This window comes from Urocampus carinirostris, chromosome 1 (assembly GCF_059441175.1).
Source record: "Urocampus carinirostris isolate Australia breed hairy pipefish chromosome 1, RoL_Ucar_1.0, whole genome shotgun sequence".
NCBI classification, from domain to species: domain Eukaryota; kingdom Metazoa; phylum Chordata; class Actinopteri; order Syngnathiformes; family Syngnathidae; genus Urocampus; species Urocampus carinirostris.
Genome location: NC_142349.1, coordinates 62,695,275 through 62,714,883, shown reverse-complemented (window position 1 = coordinate 62,714,883; position 19,609 = coordinate 62,695,275). Strand labels below are relative to the sequence as shown.

Here is a 19,609-nt window from a genome sequence, read left to right as displayed (position 1 = left end):
GCAACGCTTGAAACAACAGTGAGCAACCATAATCCCAAGTGTGGCAAGATAATTCATTATCAAACATGTCCAAAACTTGACATCAAGTTACATTTTGCCGAGTTTCCGGCAATGCAAAATGATTTTTCTCTTTTGAATGAATTGACTCATGTACACACACAAACGTCGTTTGTTCTTACATTTTTTTCACAAGATATCCATTTCTTTTTATTTCCTGATATATTTTGTCGCATAATTTTAACATTTTTGGGGGCTTATTTAGTCGGTTGTAAGATACAGAACTGTACTTAATCACATTTTTTAGTGGAAGTACAATGCTGGCAACAAGATTCACTTGATATCATTGGAAATTATTTGAATGCAACACAAACTTTTTCTTCTTTTTTACGTGTTTTTTTTTCTACTTTTTTTTAAATTCCTTTAAAAAAATCTCATTGTGTTTATTTTTTTCCGAGCTGTTCCTTTTTTTTTTGTTCTCTATTTACTTTTTTCCTACATTTCTTTCTTTTCTTTTTTCTGGCTTTTTTCTAAATTTTTCCTTCTTTTTTTCTCTTCCTTTTTTCTCAGCTTTTCACTACTTTTTCATTTTTTTTGCGCGCGCAGCTTAGAGGGAACACTGGCCAGAACCCAAACTCAGGGCAGGAACCATCAGCAGTGGAGAAAGCTGTCAAGAGTTGGTAAAGGAATACTGTTTAGCTTTTCCCCAAAAAATCCTTGAAATGAATAAAAATGAACAGTCGATGGAGTATATCTGTTTGTTTTCATTGACTCCCACCATTAATGTTTTACGATGTTGATTAGTGTGCCGAACAGAAACAATTTAGCTTAGTTATCATTAGCTTGAGTGATTTTAAAATGTTAGGGATCAATCATGGCCGACCTATTTAAACAATAACCACAGAAGTTTGGAAATCAACTTCACTTTATTCACTCGTTTTAAGCTGTTGAGCTGTGAATGACGCTAACATTTGCCGGTTCGGGCGCTCCCTTTCGACAACCAAGAATGAAATGAAATGATCTGCATTTATATAGCGCTTTTCAAGTCAATGACTTCCCAAAGCTCTTTACAGTGTGCTTCACATTTCCCAATAGCGGCCTTGCAGCCATTTAAGGCGCTAACCTGCTTATTGGGGGTATTAGGGGTTCAGTGTCTTACCCAAGGACACTTAGACATGTAACACGGACGAGCCGGGATTCGAACTGGGATCCCTTGATCCCAAGACGAGCGCTCTACCTCCTGAGCTACTGCCGCCCCAGAATTGGTTTCATTTTGTTTTTCTGCCAACAGAGGGAAGTCCTGCCCGTTTTCTGTTCCAGCTCATACAGAATGCTGCTTAGCACACTGACCTGATATCTAATAGCAAGAATAGTTCACTTTGGTGGTTTTTTGCCCCCTCCTTTAGTTCCTCTCTCTCCTTTCTCTACCGGTTTCTTGGCTTTTCCTTCGCCTCCGCCTTCTTTTTCGGCCGCCGTCTTCTTTTGCGTCCTCTCGTCTCCTTTGGCACCTTTGCCTCCTTCCTTCCTGGCCTCCTTGGTCTTCCTGTTGCCTCGGTCGGCGTCCACTTTCCCCGAGACAGTGGACACGGCGTCCTCCTCGGTCTTGTCCTCGGGTTTGGCGGCTGCGGGACGAGACAAAAGGACGATTAAGACGGAGACTCTTGAGATAAATCAAGAGGCGAGAGACGAAGGCGCATCTGTCTGCTGCACGTTCTAATGAGTTTGCTATAATGACGGCGTTTGAAGTGGAGGGCGTAATATCAGTTATTATTTTATAAGTACTCGAGGGTTGGATCGGGACAAGTTCAAGACGAGCTCAAGGAGGGTTTTTGTTTACGCGTTTTGCTGAGACGTCATTCGTCAGTCTGTCAATTTATTTTCAACCAAATGAACAGTTCGTGGCCACTATTCGAAGGTAAACACGATGCTAGCCATTACCTAGCCATCTAGCTAGCTGTAAAATTGACCATGTTTAACTGGTGCCAATAGTTCGACTGGGATTAGATGTCATTTTTGGGGGGAGCTATCAAGACCAATCGTTTTCATGACTAGAGACAAAAGAATAATCAGGTATCCATCTTTAAGAGTATTCTGATTACAAGGATGAAGCTTGAGCAAAGTCATTATGTAAATAGAGGTAATTTTTGCATTTAACTTTTGACATATAGATACAGATAGATAGATAGATAGATAGATAGATAGATAGATAGATAGATAGATAGATAGATAGATAGATAGATAGATAGATAGATAGATAGATAGATAGATAGATAGATAGATAGATAGATAGATAGATAGATAGATAGATAGATAGATAGATAGATAGATAGATAGATAGATAGATAGATAGATAGATAGATAGATACTTACTTCATCATTATTTCCTGTGTGTAAGCGTACATAGCTAGAATAAAGCTATATGGATTAGCATGCCATTATTTTGCCTATTTTAAGTTTGGTATATTTGACCCTGAAAATACTATATTTGGGACGAAACTAAAAACCGTGATAGTTACACTCAGAAGGTAACAAAATGTTAAGGTATTTTTCTCTGTTTGAGAGATTTACTTTATCCCATGGGTGAAGCCCGAGAGTTGGTTGCCCAACCCTAAATTACTTATTCTCTCATTTTTTTATATTTTCTGTTCTATATTTTTTCCAGTTTACCAAAAAAATCAAAATCAAAATGTAAAAACAACATAAACTATATAGAGAAACAAAACAATAATGTAAGAGTGAAAAAACTGGAGTAAAATGTACTCTAAATATTCTATATCCATCTATCCATCCATCATTTCTTCTATCTTTCCATCAATCTCTTTATCCATGTTTATATCTTTTTATCTTACCATGTATCAACGTTTCTGTCCACCAATCAGTCTATCATATCTCCATCTTTCTATCTGTCCATATTTCTTTCAGTCCATCAATATTTCCATATTTTCATCTCTCAAACACTCTATCCATCAATCTATATCTCTATTTGTCTATAGACTCAATCTACCCACCTACCTACCCATCTACTCATCTACCTACCTATCCACCTGTCTACCCGTCCACCCACCTGTCCGTCTTTCAATCCATCCATCCATTCACCCATCTACCCATCCACCTATCTATTTTCCTAACTAATGATTTACCTATCTATCCATCTACCCATCTATCTCTATCTGTCCATGCTTCTATCAGCCATTCATGTTGATATCAATCACCCGTCCAAGTTTTTAGCTATCATCCATCAGTTTATCATCCATACAGTATAACTGTAATCTGCCCATCTATCTTTGCACTCATCTAACATCTATCCATCTATTACCCGTTAATTCATGTTCCCATCTATTGATCCATCTATGACAGTTGTGGTTGACTTCCTTTAGGCCCCTTTTATGGTAGTACAGTGGCTTGCGAAACTATTTGGCCCCCTTGAACTTTGTGACCTTTTGCCACATTTCAGACTTCAAACATCAAGATATAAAACTGTTTTTTCTTGTGAAGCATCAAAAATAAGTGGGACACGATCATGAAGTGGAACACACTTTATTAGATATTTTAAACTTTTTTTACAGATAAAAAACGAAAAATTGGTATTCAGCCAATTTACTTTCAGAGCAGCAAACTGTCCAGAAGTTCAATGAGGATCTCTGAATGATTCAATGTGATCTAAATAACTAACGATGATAAATGTAATCCAATCCAATGTAATCAAGTCTCTGTATAAATGCCACTGTACTGTGATAGGCTCAGAGGTCTGTTTAAAGCGCAGAGAGCATCATGAAGACTGAGGAACACACCGAGGAACATACCAGGTAGGTAGCTTAAAGCTGGATTTGGATATAAAAAGATTTCCAAGGCTTTAAACATCCCATGGAGCACTGTGCAGGTAATAATATTCAAATGGAAGTAGTATCAGACCAAATCTGCCCCCTAAACTTTCAGCTCTTACAAGGAGAAAACTGATCAGAGATGCAGCCAAGAGTCCCATGATCACTCTGGATGAACTGCAGAGGTCTACAGCTGAGGTGGGAGAATCTGTCCATAGGACAACCATCAGTCGTATACTGCACAAATCTGCCCTTAACGGAAGGGTGGCAAGAAGGAAGCCATTTCTTAAAGATATCCATAAAGAGTGTTTAAAGTGTGACACAAGCCACCTGGGGGACACACCAAAAATATGGAAGAAGGTGTTCTGGTCAGATGAGACCAATATCGAACTTTTTGGCAACAATGCAAGATGTTATGTTTGGCGTAAAAGCAGCACAACTCATCACCCTAAATACACCATCCCCACAGTCAGACATGGTGGTGGCAGCATCATGGCTTGGGCCTGCTTTTCTTCAGCAGGGACAGGGAAGATGGGAAAAATTGATGGGAAGAAGGATGGAGCCAAATACTGGACCATTCTGAAAGAAAACCTGATGGAATCCGCAAAAGACCTAAGACTAGGATGGAGATTTGTCTTCACGCAAGACAATGATCCAAAACATAAAGCAAACGCTTCAATGGAATGGTTCTCCAATAAACATATCAAGGTCAAAAACCAGACCTCAATCCAATTGAGAATCTGCGGAAAGAACTGAAAACTGCTGTTCACAAACGCTTTCCATCTCACCTCACTGAGCTCGAGCTGTTTTGCAAGGAGGAATGGGCAAAAATATCAGTTTCTCGATGTGCAAAACTGATAGAGACATACTTCAAGCGATTTGCAACCTGTAATCGCAGCAAAAGGTGGCGCTACAAAGTATTAACTCAATGGGGCTGAATAGTTGTGCACACCTACTTTTTATTTGTTAAAAAAAGTTTAAAATATCCAATAAAGTGTGTTCCACTTCATGATTGTGTCCCACTTATTGTTGATGCTTCACAAGAAAAAACAGGAAAAATGTCAACAACATTATACACCGATTTGTAGACAATTCTCAGTGGGAAGATAGGGACACAGAAAAGAATAATAGGCTTAGAAACAACAATTTGGGGAGCTGCATGCCCTTTTCTCCAAACATGAAGCAGAAAAGTTACATTGACCTTTGAAATAATAATGATAGTTCACTGGCATTGGGGAATAGGTGATACAACATTGCTCAATTCTTCCTTCTTAATAATTGATATCTTGGGGTTTTTTTTTCAGACACACATTACAGCCAATTTTCAAGGATCATTGATGGGTTTATTTTGGGTGGGGAAGTAAAGATGGCGTCTGGCGCAGCTCCACAAACAAACAAAAGGCTGCCAAGCCAGAGGACAAACACGAACCAAATGTCGGAAGCTGCCAGAAGGATGGCAAACTTGACATTCACGGGGCTTCAAGTCCCGTGCTCACTTTTTCCATTTATCATTTGAAAAATACCATATTTATATAATATGTCAAGAGACATTCACAGAAAAAAAGTGTTTTTGAAATTGTGATCCTTTTTTACTAACCTAAAATACTATACAGTGACCAAAATGACCAATATGGCAGATAAAACTTATTCTGTGCTATATTGACATATAATTTAGCCCATTTTGATAGAATAGAATAGAATAGAATAGACAAAATCATGCATGGACTTGCTCCCGCATATCATTCAGATTTAATTTCCTACTACGTTCCTGTTTGGAGCCTTTGCTCTGAAAATCCTGGTCTACTACTGATCCCAAGAGCCAAGAAGAAATCCACAGCTTCAAGAGCATTCTCCTTTGCTGTAGAATGCTCTGCCCCTGAGATTCGATCTGCAACCTCAGTGTAACTGTTTAAATCTAAGCTTAAAACACACTTCTGTTCTATAGCATATGAATGATTTATATTTCATACTGAAAATATCTGTGCATTATTTGTTATTGCAACATCCGTTGCAGCTTGGCCATCCTGGAAGGGGGATTAACTCAGGTGCAGTCCCTTCTCAGGTTTCTTCATTTTCCTCATGTTGAGGTTTTTGAGCTTTTCCTTGCCCTCATATAGGTTTTAGATCAGGGGATGGTGTAATAAAAGTCTATGGTTTGCCATAATCTGTGGCCTGTGCAGCCCTTTGAGACTCATTGGCTATACAAATAAACATGACTTGACTTGACTAACTGAAATTTTCACATTTTCAATTACCAAAATGTTTATTTAAAAAAAATAGAGTAGTAAATATAGTTCTTAGAAAATTCTGCTATCATGATAATATGAACAGTGAATCATATAAACGATTAAAAAAAGCAAAGAAAAAAAAGAAAAATAATACTTTAAAATATTCAAATATTCTGTAAATGTGGCAATATTTTTTGCAGGTATCAAAGACATTTTTGGTTGAATTTGTACAAGTAGTATCCATACCAAAGCTGATATTTATTGGATTATTTCTTTTGCATGTTTCCCCTTTTTATTCTAAACACACCATTCATGCAAACAATTTAAAAATGACAAAGATATTGGAGAAATGTCACTTGAGAGTACCAGCGAAGATATTCAATAATCAAAATTTTGTACCATCACTGAAAATTAACATTGCCACTTAATTACATAAGTTAAAAATTAAAAGGAGAGACACAACACATCTAAAAACAGCACAACGAGAGTGTGAGTAGCCAGCTGCATTTATTTGTAAGGACGCAAAATGCGTATCGCAGGAATCTAATTGATGTTTCATCACTTTATTTCATGTACTGTATTTTCCGCACTATAAGGTTATAGGGCGCACCCCCAAAAAATAGTTTTTGGTCCTATATTTTCCATACATAAGGCGCACCGGATTATAAGGCGCTACAATGGGAACGTCGACAGAACAGTTAGATAGTTGAGTCAAACTTATTACCCCCTTAACATTCCGAAAGCTTGCAAAGAAGCAAATACGTGTCGTAGACACGTGCGGATGTGCCGTCCGTACGATGTCACCAAACAAACATTTCTTAGTTTCCATTTTATTTTTTGCTGGCAACTGTGTGGACAGCAAAGTAAGAATTTTATTGTGCAGGGAAACGGGTTTCTTTACTGTGCATATGACAATAAACACTTTGAATTGAATTTAGTTTAAAAATAGACTCATCACAGAAACATCAAGATCGTTCTAAAACAAGATACTGGGAAAATATAAATCCGCATAGCTCACCTAAGTTCTCTTGCAGCCTTCACGTTTATTAATGATACGTAACCATGGTCTTCTTACAACCGTGAGTGTAGTAAATCCAGGAGAGTCAAATATTTACAAATACAGAATAGTAAAAAATGTTTTCTCTATGCCGTAGAGCAACCCAACCAACGTGTGATTCACGTTCATCTTTTTCGGCTAATTGCAGGCTTTGTTTCGCCCCTTTAGCCTATGCGAGCCTGTAATTGATCAAAAGGATCCGCCCCCTTTACCGCCGAATAACTTTAGCCAATAGTGACTGATTCAAATGATGATTGACACATTGGTTAGGAAAAGAAACGCCGGTATATAATTCCCAGCATACACCGCGGACGACTTCGCCTTCGGGGGAAAATCTGGTCGGTGGCTGCTTGCTTTAGTTGCAAGACTCTGTGACTTAATATTGATCCATATATAAGGCGCACTGTATTATAAGGCGCATGGTCAGCTTTTGAAAAATATAAAGGCTTTTAGGTGCGCCTTATAGTGCGGAAAATACGGTACATTGCTCTGACACTAAAATGGCGAAATTTTGTAATATTTTATTACACACTCCCGTTACACAATATTAAATATGGACCCTTGAAGCTCACTATTTGACAACGAAAGATTATTTGGACAATAGTGACCACTCAAATGAAAGTGGGCTCACTATTTGGCAGGTGTTCTAATTTAAAAATTCTTGTTACAGAATAGGATGACATTGAAAATACATCCAAATATAAGATTGATTGAAGTATGTAAAAACAGAAAAGGAATTCGTCTGCATTCTTACATCCAATTCAAGAAATAATAAAACTGCAACAAAGAGAATGAATAGCGGTTCGATAACTGGTGTTCCTTGTTTCTTAGATCGGAAACCTGGAAGATGTGGAAAGCGTAAAAATGATCACAATTAAAAAAATTCTAATATATTTATGAGTACTATAAATTACATTTTATTTGGATAAGAGTTTCAATTTAATATTTGAACCATCTTTCAACTATTTCATGAATAAATCGTTGATCCAGATAATACAAAAATACCGGTATTCTAAAACCAGAAAAAATCTGAAATTAACACTATGAAAAGATGTTAATTTGTTGTCATTTTTTTACTTTTAATCCTATAACTGTAAAAAAAAAACATACTAAATTTTTTCATTATTTATATAAGAATACAGCCTTATTTATATAAGAATAATTGCTAGTGTTGGGTTGAAACATACAAAAAGAAAATATGTATTTATTGAGGAAATACGCATGAATAATAACAGTTAGCATATTTTTACTTCCAATCTTTAGTTCCAACATTAATGAAAAAAAAGCTGATAGGCGATAAAAATAAATATTTACAGTTGAAAAGCTGAAAAAGATCATATCTCCAAATATTCATTGCAGATACTTATTGATTAATTTGATAGTTTTGTAGATTAATTAATCAAATAATAGCCGATTAATCGATGAGTTGTTGCACCTGTAAATGAGAAATCTCGTTTTTTGTGTGATCTTTTCATGAAACTTCCTTTAGCCTTGTAGCGCTCTTTTTTGGTTGCATTACACAATACAGCGACATCTAGTGGTCGGATAATACACACTGTCCCTATGAAGAAGAATGATGAGGTTTGGTCACTTTGATACACCATAATTTGAATTCTTCCTTGTACTTTGTAGCACCAGTTTATGTTGCACTACAGATTACAGAGACATCTAGTGGTCAAATATAATAACACAGTGTTTTTGTAACCCCTTAACGTTCCGCTGGACTTTGGATAAACAAATATGTGTCCGTCCAATATCACTTGTCGCTGAAACATGTCATGACACATATCATTGGAAAGCTTAAACTCTTTGGATTCAAGATATGATTTTCAAAATATACTATATATCACAGAAACATCACGATCAGTCTGAAACAAAATACCCCAAAATTATAAAGCCGGCCTAACTCACCAATTACGTCCCATGGCCGTCTTCTAATTATTTGCATGTCCTCGAAAATAAATTTGTTACATCAGAGACAATCCAGAGAATACAACCGTGTAAAATATTTACTCATAAACACATGATGAGGCAGACAGAAATAGAAATCCGCCTAAAAGCGTGTCTGCTTCATTCGACATTGCTTCTTGAAATTTGATGGCTTCACTCCAGAACTGCTTTAAAAAAAAATACTCATAAAATGATTCCCAATATGGTAGTTAGTATTTCCTCTTTCAATTGACACCTTTCTCAGCCAATTGCAGGTTTTTTTCACTGTCCAAAGCCCTCATTAAAGAGATATCGCCTCCAATAAGTCTGAATATCTTCAGCCAGCAATAACCGATTTGAATGATTAATGACAAATTGAAATGAAATGAAATGAAATGATCTGCATTTATATAGCGCTTTTCAAGTCAATGACTTCCCAAAGCGCTTTACATTGTGCTTCACATTTCCCAATAGCGGCCGTGATCTGTGCAGCCATGTAAGGCGCTAACCTGCTTATTGGGGGTATTGGGGTTTCAGTGTCTTACCCAAGGACACTTCGGCATGTAACACGGACAAGCCGGGATTCGAACTGGGATCCCTTAATCCTAAAACGATCGCTCTACCTCCTGAGCTACTGCCGCCCAAAATTGGTTAGCCAATACAATTTCCAATATAAATGTATACAATTTTTCCATGTGTATTCAAAGCAGAGCTTAAATTAAATATGCACAAAGCAATTTGTGATTCATTTTAATGCACCTTTATTACACACAAGTGTGCACAAACATTGATCTGACTTCTGGAAAGAGAAGGCAAATATTTACAACTATTTCACAATGTCTAAAAAATGGCCAAAGTAAAATACATATTTGCAAAGCTTTTAGTGTAGTAAAGCGGTGGTCTCTAAATTGACACTTTTTAAAATTGCCTAAACCTACCCTTAGAAAAATGTGCAAAATTCAATGTTTAGTTTTTCAGATTGTGATCAAATTTGACAAGGTTCCAGGTAAGGGGTTCAACCTATTGTCTCACCTGTTTTCCAGCTAATATGCCCTGGCTACACTCAATTGCAGGCATTTAAAAAAAAAACAATTCAGGCGAGAATAAAAACATCGATTACGATTTGTTCCAACTAAGATTCGTTAATGTAAGTGGCACTTGCAGTGAATATTTTAGTTTGGGAAGAACTTTTGAGTATCTCCTTCCAAAAAAGACCAAAACCGTCCATAATTTCCAAACAAGAACAGCATTCAATTTACTTAGGGCACGTCTATTATTATATGTGTATATTTTTGAAGGAACAATAGGCTAAAAATGTAAAATAAGAGAGCTTAGCACTTAAAGGGAACATATAAAGGAATTGACCTAATTGGCAGTAAACATGAATGCAGCGGCTAACAGCTCTCCAGCTAGTTTTTTTGGCTACCTGCAATTGTAATTCATGTTCATTAGTAGTCATTTGTATTTTTTGTGCTTTGTAGTGCTCATTTTCGGTTGCACGACACAATACATCGTGACACAATCTAGTGGTCAAATATTGTGTTACACAGTTTCCCTTTAAGGAAAAGTCTCCTTTGTTTGTAATCTCCCTTGCACTTTTTAGCACTCGTTTTTGGTTGCACTACACAGTACAGCGACATTGAGTGGTCAAATATTACACTAGTTTATTATAATATGACCGGAAAAACACGATAAACAAGTAAAATGAGGGAATACTTAAAGGAGAGATATAAAAGAATTGATGTAATTGGCACTACTGTACACATGTACAGTGGCTAGTGGCTCTCTAGCTATCGTATTTTTCTCACAATTCTAATTCATCTTCAGTTGCTGTAGTTTGTATTCTACCTGGTGCTTCCTAGCACTTGTTTCAGGTTGCACTACACAAGAAAGCAACATCTGGTATTCAAATATCACAGTGTCCCTTTCAGGATTTATAAACGCTACGTTAAGGGAACTTAGCTATGAAGCTGTCGCGATACATGTTAAGCTAACATGCTAGCATAATTAGCATGTGTAGGGGTTGCAAACACAGTAAAACACTTACAGTAAAACATAATAGCTAAGTTTGGCATTTTAACACACACACAAGTGCAACTGAGAGATTTTGTGAGATGAAAGAAAATTGAAAGAAGGAGTAAGACGATTAGGCCGTTTCGGGCAGAGGAAGCGATGCGGCCCCCTCCTCGACCACCAGGGAGCGCTGGCTTCCGCCGCCGTTCTCGCTTTGGACATGCTCGGAAAGCGTTTGGACGGCAGACGCTTCGGGAACGACGGCTGAAGACAAGGCGGAAAAGACGGCAAGAGTGAAGCGCAGGGAAAAGGCCAGGATGAGAGAAAGGAGACAGGTGAGAATGGCTACTTACATCCCGGCACCTCGGTCAGCTCATTAAGAGGTGGCACCGTCTCCAAAGTGTTGGCGTATTTCTTGGCGGCCTGTCGCTGAGCGTGACGCGCTTCGATTTCCTTCTTGGTTCGAGGGATCCGACATTTGAAAATGCAACACAGCGTGATCACTGGAGGGAGATAGTAAAAGGATTTAGTTTGATGGAAACATTCTGAGATTTTGGCTGGCTAGTTTTTAACATGCTAGCTCTATAGCTACCTACTCTATGCTTCATACTCCGCAGCTTCAATTATAAAATGTTGGGCGTTCTAATATCCCCGATTGCATATTACTTCGAGCAGGGGCCGGCAGAGTGCATTTTTGGGAGACGTTGCCAATCTTTTTTGCGTTCTGTCCACTAGAAAGTGAATTGCACTCGTGTGGTTGCAATCCATTATCCCAAACCGCATAATCCAGCAAGCTAGTAAGCAAGGGTGTATTTTTGTCGGACCTTGCGGCTCTGTTTTGCTGTTCGTCCCACCCAATAGTGAACTGCACTCATGCAGCCATGGTCCATTAACCCCAATCGCATTTTGCTGCTAGCGGTTACAGACAGATTGCACTTTTATCGAGCCAGGTGGCTTTTTTACCATTGCTGTATTTTCCTCTAAAATGAGCTGCACTCGTGCGGGCGCGATCAATTAGCAGTGGCCGGCAGAGCGCACTTTCATTAGGCCGTGAAGAATTTTGTGAGCTGCATTTGTGCGGACATAATCCATTATCCCCCCATATTTCTGCAAGTGGCGACCGGCAGCACTTTACTTGTGATTTGTGCCGTTCTAGCCCGCCTAAAATGAAATGCACTGTTATGGCCGCAAACCATTAGCCCCAGTCAAGTATTGCTGAGAGTTGGAGTATCTGATACAGAACAAAATATTTTTGCAGAGTGAATAATAATGACATAAAAATTTGGAGAACACGGAAAAGTAAATAGAGTAGTGGTTTATAGCATATTACGAGCTGACAAGATTGGATTCTCCGATTCCCCCATCAAGATTGTGCTCAGCCTAAAAATGTGCAAATCGTTCCGTTTAAAAAAGGTAATAGCGGAGTTAGCATAATCTCTCTCGAGGGCAAGAGTGCAGAGTTGAGAGTACAGTAAATGTTGTGGTTTTTGTGTTGGATTTTTGTGTTGGACAGAGCTGAATTTAGAGCAGGGGTCTCCAATGTGGTGCCCTGGGGTGCCCCCTAAGGACCGTTGAGGTGCTCGCAGTCCTGTTCTGAAAATAGCTCACCAGTGCTGGGCCATTGTGATTTTCAAGTCAAATGATTTTTATATTGGTTGACTGATTCTATTACACCTATTTTTAATAATTGACCTGGTATTAATAGTAATACCATAGTAGTAACATAATAAATTGATAAATACATTCCAGTTGATGGGCTACATGGACAAAAATCTATTCAAATATTGATAATTATTTTAAGGCAATCAATTAAGAGAATAGAATGAGAATCTATTCATGTTAAACACGTGTATTTATTTATCTTTTCATTAGTTTATTTTACAGGAAGTAAAACAAACTAAATTCCAATTTATGGGTTTTATAAAGCGAATTTAGCTATTAGCTAGCCCACTGGCTAGCTATGTTGCTAGATATTTTTAGCTATTTAGTAAGCTTTCTAGCTAGCTTTTTTTTTTTGTTGCATGCTATCTAGCTAACATATTATCTTTTTTTTTTGCTAGTTACCAGGCTAAATTTTGGGCCACTTTTCTAGCTAGCTAACTATCTTTTTTTAAGCTTTCTATCTGGCTCTTTATGTGTTTTTTTTACTCTTTTAGCTTGCTAACTAGCAAGTAAAGAGGACACGGGAGATTCTGATCTTGTTCTTCGTGTGTTTGTTGAATTTCGGGAGAGGAGAATATTGGTAAATTAAGAAGCTGGAAATTAATTGCTTCTCAATAGGTTTTTATTGGCAGAATATATACAAGTCTTCAATCGGCCAGTTTTATCTATGACAAGGTTTTTAAACCTTTTTGAGGCGTTGAGTAGGTCAACAGGAAACCACAATTTTAGTTTTCTGCCTGCCACCTGTATCAACCAAGTATCAGTTTGTTTTTTGAGGCATTGTTTAGGTCAATAGGAAACCGCGACTTCAGTTTCTGCTTGCACCTTGGTCTCGACATCAGGCTGAACAAGTTCCTGGCTAAACTTGTAGCTTTCATTGAAAATATAAATAAAAATGAATATACTTCATGTACAATAGGTTTGCACTAGCTTTGTTTTTTACCTGTTTACACATCTAGCTGATTATCAAGCTATCTTTTAGCTATTTAGCAAGACATCTATATAAGTTGCTATTACAGAAATTCAAATCAAACTAGATGCCCTTTGTGCTTATCAGTAACAAAAAGTAGCTCGACCCTTGAAAAAGGTTAGAAACCCCAGATCTAGTGTAACAAACTGGTATGGTGTGAAAAAGTCATGTGACACAAATATATTGCCTAAAATAGCTTCTTCTAGTGTTTGAGCAGCAAATAAGCCATCGGTAATTATAGATGATCTTCGCAGAGGATAGATAATACAGACATGGCTGAGATGCTAGTGGTAGGGGGTGACAATCAACCACAACCATTTGATATAGTGTCCTTAAGAATCAATATTAAAGGCTAAAAAAAATCTCAAACAACAAAAACAACAATTCACGCGTAAAAATTCTCGAACCACTCTGAATTGATTTTTGTTTAAAGGGACAGTATAATTTGACCATTAGATGTCGCTTTATTTCGTCGTGCATCTGAAAACTAGTGCTGAAACACACAAAGAACGCAAACTAAGGGGACTAATACTAAAAAGAAGCACATTTTATCTACTATGTTTTTTATCCCAACTTAGTGCTAGGTTTTTGGTTTTAAGGTACCCGTAGCAGCAGGATGGTGGGCAATAATGTCAGCTCCCGCTGGATGAGCCTCATGTAATGTGAAACAAATGCAAATTTCTTGAACTACAAATATTTTAAAAAATTTATTTAAATAGCTCACGTACTTATGCTTGTTATTCAAATTAATTTTTGTTTTAATTAAAAGTCTTGTTCACCACAAGGTGGCACTAAATAATACAGTGTCCCTTTAAGAAAATAATTGTTTCCAATGCAGTGGGAATTAATCTTTTTAGTCTCTGATTATAAATGAATGGCTTACTGACTGACCAACAAACTGACTCAAATAAAACTCACATAACAATGCTACTCACAAATTCTTTAGAAAAAAATTGGTCTTGTTCTGAACGCCTCAACTCACTACGTATTTGCACCAGACTAGCTCAGGAGTTGAAGCACTCGCCTTGGGTTTGAGAGGTCGCAGGTTGGATTCCCGGCTCCTCCCGGGTTCAATGTCAAAATGTCCTTGGGCAAGACAGTAAAACCCCTAATGCCCCCGATAAGCAGGTAGTTTCCTTAGATGGCTTACTCTGCTATCGGCGTGTGAGTGTGTGTGTGATTGGGTAAGCGTGATGCACATTGTAAAACACGATATTAAAAACAGACCATTTACCATTAATGTGACCTTCAATTTTGTTTTTGTTTGTATCTGTTGCTTCGCTGGTTACAGTCACAAATGAAGCTCATCAAGACGCTCTAAGTGTTTGTTCATCTTTTCGAGGGTTCATCACGGCAAGGGTAAGTTCATCACGGCTTCGAGCGTTATTAGTGATTGAGGGGGAGGAGTCGAGATACTTACCGATGGCTAAAACAAACACGGCGAAGATGCCGATGACTTGCCATAAGCGCAGCCCCCAAAACACCACGGTCTCCGAGGTGACGGGGTCCGGCTTTTTGGGGGGGTCTGTAGGTAAAAGCTGAGATTTCGGGGAGAAGAATAAAACAATTAACTGGAAAATGGAGGTTTGATGTCTAATACCTTCAATAGCCCTGAATGTATTTGTATTGTGCTATTACACGATGTATCCAAATGTGATATCACAACAAGCAGTATGAATAACTATACGTCTAAAGCAGGGGGTCTCCAACTCCCCCAGGATGATAGTTGAGGCCCCCACCTTAATATGAGAGTTAAAGGGGCAGTGTGTATTATTTTCACACTGTCGTGCCACCGAAAAGGTGAAGAAGCGAAATGCGGAGACTCAAAGTGACCAAAACGCAAGTTATTACTTTTTGAAAGAAGAGAAATAAGAAAAACGAAAAGAAAAAATAAATTTTAAAAAGGGTTAAAAAAACAAAAAAGAAAACACAAATAAAATAAAAATTAAATCTGAAGAAAAAAAAGGGAGAGAAAAATGAAGAAAAAATGATAACATTCCACTGTTAGTCATCCATCCATCCATCCATTATCTGCACCGCTTATCCTCAGTAGGGTCACGGGGGTGCTGGAGCCCATCCCAGCAATCATTGGGCAGTGGGCAGGGGACACCCTGAACTGGTTGCCAGCCAGTCGCACACTGTTAGTCAAGTCATGTTTATTTGTTTAGCCCTTTATGACAAGGAGTCTCAAAGGGCAGCACAAACCACAAATTATTGCAAACTACAGACTATTATGACACCATCACATGATCTAAAACCTACATGAGGGCAAGGAAAAACTCAAAAATCTTAGCGTGAGAAAAATGACCGCACATGAGTGTTTTAGGCCTAGATTCAAACAGTTCCACTGAGGTTTCAGAGGGCAGCAGAGCATCCCACAGCACTGGGCCCGGATCTCTTCTTGGCTCTTGTGATCACTTCCTAAATAGATTTTAAAATGATTCTATCCAAAATAAAATCTAAAAATACAAAAATCTCATCTCATCTCATTAGCTGCACCGCTTATCCTCAGTAGGGTTGCGGGGGTGCTGGAGCCCATCCCAGCAATCAACGGGCAGTGGGCAGGGGACACCCTGAACTGGCTGCCAGCCAATCGCAGGGCTAAAAATACAAAAATACATTTTTGTTTTGCTTTTTTTCTTCTCTTCTTTTCTCTTGTTTTTTTTCTTTCGCCATTCCCTTCTTTTTCTGATTTTTCTTCCTTCTTTCTTTTTGTTGGTTTTGGTCACTTTGAGTCACTGAGTTTCGCTTGCTCTATCCAATACATCGCCGTCCAGTGATCAATAATACACACTATCCCTGCAACTTTCACATTAAGGCGGGGGCCTCAAACTATCAACCCAAGGGCAGAAATTGGCTCCCGGGCCGCCAGTTTGAGACCCCTGTTATAATCCATTTGTTGAGAATTTCAACGGTTAAAACGTTAACGACAAACAACGTAAACGTAAATCTGATTCACTTTCTGATATCCAATTTCCTCTAATAGAGAGCCTGGAACCAAATTCAGGCCCAGTGCCTACCACAAAACCCTCTAAATTGTCTCGAGACGTAGGCTGTTTTTTTTTTTTTTAAACTTCTAAAAAACAGCATATAATCTTCAGGATTTTTAAAAAAGAAAATCATCCCGAATGTTGTCTCAATCACTTTGCATCCCCTTGGTAAGGTAAGGGAAAGTCGGTACGGCATCGATTTCACAATTAGATCTCTAGAGGTTGCTGTGGAAACTAAATTAGGAAAGTTTTATTACATTTGCTGCTGTCACTGATACGCCGTCGCCGGAAAAGAGGAAAAACAATTTTGCATCGCGCTCGTCTTTGCTCTAAATGGGAAAATAATCGACACGCCGGCTGAGTGTGAGTGAATGCAATCAATGATTCGGGCAATGAAACCATGATTTAAAAGGATTAGTATTCACTTTCCTGCCGGCGACCATCGCACTTGATACAAAACAGAATAAGGAGTTGGATAAAGTTTGACATGAGTGCTCGTCCAAAGGGTATGTTAAAAAATGCAAAGAAATAAGCAGAATAAAGGTTTGAACAGATAATTTTATATGATAATATTTTTATTTATTTATTCTCACTAAAATTTTATCCATTATTCTTAGTCAAATGAGAAAAATACTTCATCATCATTTTGGTTTGCCAAATTTCATTTAATGTTATTTTTTCTAGAAAATAAAGTTGTCGGGACCAGAACGGAAACAAGACCCGATTGTGTTACGTTTTTCAAAAGTATTATTGAAGGAAAGAGGAAGGGCTGCGCCCACGATCCGGTGTTCGCTGGACGCGGGAAGCAAGTCGCTCTCGTAGTCAGATTTTGATCAGAACACAGAAGTGGATCTTCCGTAATGAGCGATGGCGGTGTCAGGGACGGGAAAACCGGTCGGTAGCCGGGACTGGGAGGGCAAAGCGTGGTCAGGGTCGGAAACGAGTTGTAAGCCAGAACGGGAGAGTAGACGTAGTCGGGGACAAAAAGGGCTCGTAAGCCGGGATGGGAGACAGACGTGGTCAGGAACAGGTCGTAGCCGGAGACAGACGGGAGCAAAAACAGGACAGGTGGCAGTCATTTTTGACTCTTTCTGGCTATGACTTATATCAGGTTTTTAAGTCAATATCAGCCAATTATGTTGCTGTTCTTAGATATATTCACTCTTCACGGCGGATCTGCTTTTTCTAACCTTGGACAGTGTTTGGAATCCTTTTCTGTACCATGTATGACTATATTCTGCCCGGCACAATAATAGCATTAGCCGCGATAACAGAAATAATAATATCACAATTTGCCTTCATCCAATTTGTAATCACTAGGGATGACATAGGAAAAGAAATTCAATTTTATCTCATCATCATACTATGTTTACTCACGTCACCATGTTGGAAAATGTTACTTATGGTACAATGTGTCTCCATGTAAAAAAGTGTGATGATGAGATAGAACATGATGCCTTTTCTTTTGCCATCAACAATCCTAATAGCCTAGCAGTTAGGATTCAGTGCTCGCACCGCTGCAATCCGGGTTCAATTCCCGTTGCATCCAATGCTGAGCATATGAGGTTAGTGATATTTGACACTGATCAATCATTGCCCAATTACGTTATATAACTGTAAAACCTCGGTATGACCCACATGAGTTATTTTCAGGCAAAACAGGATGCGTGTATACACAAATGAATACAATATTAGCGAAAATAAGGATATTTGTAATATTTTTCTGTGCTTCCCGATACCAAACGACACACGACCTGGTACCATTTAGTGGCCTGGTCATTGCAGACAACTGACCGAGGAGATTTAATAAATAGAAAGGTCTTAGGGGAAGGCTTTGAGGAAAGGAATTTAGATTTTTGAGTTTTTCCTTGCCCTCATGTAGGTTTTAGATCAGATGGTGTAATAGTAATCTGTAGTTTGCTGTAGTCTGTGATCTGTGCAGCCCTTTGAGTACTCTCTTGTTCTCTTTGCAAGATCAAAATTCATTGACGTCTTCTCAGTGTTTTCAGTGTAGACTAAACAATAAACGTATCAATCCCGTAACAGAATAAAGGGGAAACAAAACACTTTATTTTTTACCAAGGGACGAGAATGTTATTGTAAAGCTTGTTTTTCTGCTCCCATCGTATCGCATATCAATACCGAGCTAGACAAGAGCCGTCGATCAGTGAGCGGATCTGCCAATCAATCTCAGTAAACACATTGACAGGCGTAATCCCGCCGAGACCGTAAAAGGACGCCGGTCCGTTAGATAACCTACAAGGGAGGGAGTTGTGGTAGGTTGTACGGGTGAGGGGTTATATCAGAAGGTGATGAATGAAAATGTAGGACTTACCTCAGGGTCCGGGATCTGCGTCAGGACGGGGGACAGATGAAGGGACAGCAACAGGAGGACCGCCGCGTCTCCGACCATCCTGGTCCCCACCCGCCCCGTCTCCTCCGTCCCCCACCCCAGGCGCCACAATATACCAGAATCCAAAACACCGGCGCCCCCTCCCTTCCCGCCCCGCCCACACAGGTGATTAATTGTAGCTATCTCCTAGTCTTTTGCAGCCGTCGGCACCGATGCTGCAGGGCTACAAATGCTAGGCCAGCATTTGTCGGGGCTCATTAATTAATTAATGGGGCTGGTGTGCTTTACAGTTTGCCTTGTAAGGGACACTGTATACACACAGTGTGTATGCAGTGTGTGTGTGCGGATGGGGGATGGGGGAAACAGTAACAATGAGATAGAAACTAACAGTGTTGAGGCAAAGGCCTGCAGGCAGGAAGGAAAACAAAGTAGTTGTGGTGGTTTCTTTTGGTTGTGATTTTTCTTCTCAGTAACATATTTTCCAAACTATAAGCAGGGTTGGGTAGGGTTACCTACCTGTTCCTGTTTTTTATTAACAAATATTCCTTTTTGAGCATACCGGCCTTTGGTTTCTCTGCATTCGGGTCCA

The 19,609-nt window shown here is 38.8% G+C and overlaps 1 protein-coding gene across 2 annotated transcripts; it reads right to left on the bottom strand.

Moving 5' to 3' along the window:
- Positions 1-1,371: 1,371 nt before the first annotated feature.
- Positions 1,372-19,139, bottom strand: tmie (transmembrane inner ear). Of its 2 annotated transcripts, none has more exons than XM_088319992.1 (4): positions 19,003-19,139; positions 15,098-15,215; positions 11,399-11,548; positions 1,372-1,619 (listed from the first exon to the last, which is right to left on the bottom strand). In XM_088319992.1, exons 1-4 carry the CDS (start codon positions 19,078-19,080, stop codon positions 1,372-1,374), a joined length of 594 nt encoding a protein of 197 aa, XP_088176118.1. In that variant the 5' UTR covers positions 19,081-19,139. The 2 variants fall into 2 exon arrangements, with proteins under 2 accessions (XP_088176118.1, XP_088176125.1); XM_088319999.1 differs by lacking the exon at positions 1,372-1,619 and adding an exon at positions 9,891-11,309.
- Positions 19,140-19,609: the final 470 nt, after the last annotated feature.

Coding starts and splice junctions, on each gene's coding strand:
- tmie (XM_088319992.1), bottom strand. CDS start 19,080: ATGGTCGGAGACGCGGCGGTCCTCCTGTTGCTGTCCCTTCATCTGTCC. Junction 15,216..19,002: donor CGCAGATCCCGGACCCTGAG/GTAAGTCCTACA, acceptor CCGAAATCTCAG/CTTTTACCTACAGACCCCCC. Junction 11,549..15,097: donor CGTGTTTGTTTTAGCCATCG/GTAAGTATCTCG, acceptor ATCTCCCTCCAG/TGATCACGCTGTGTTGCATT.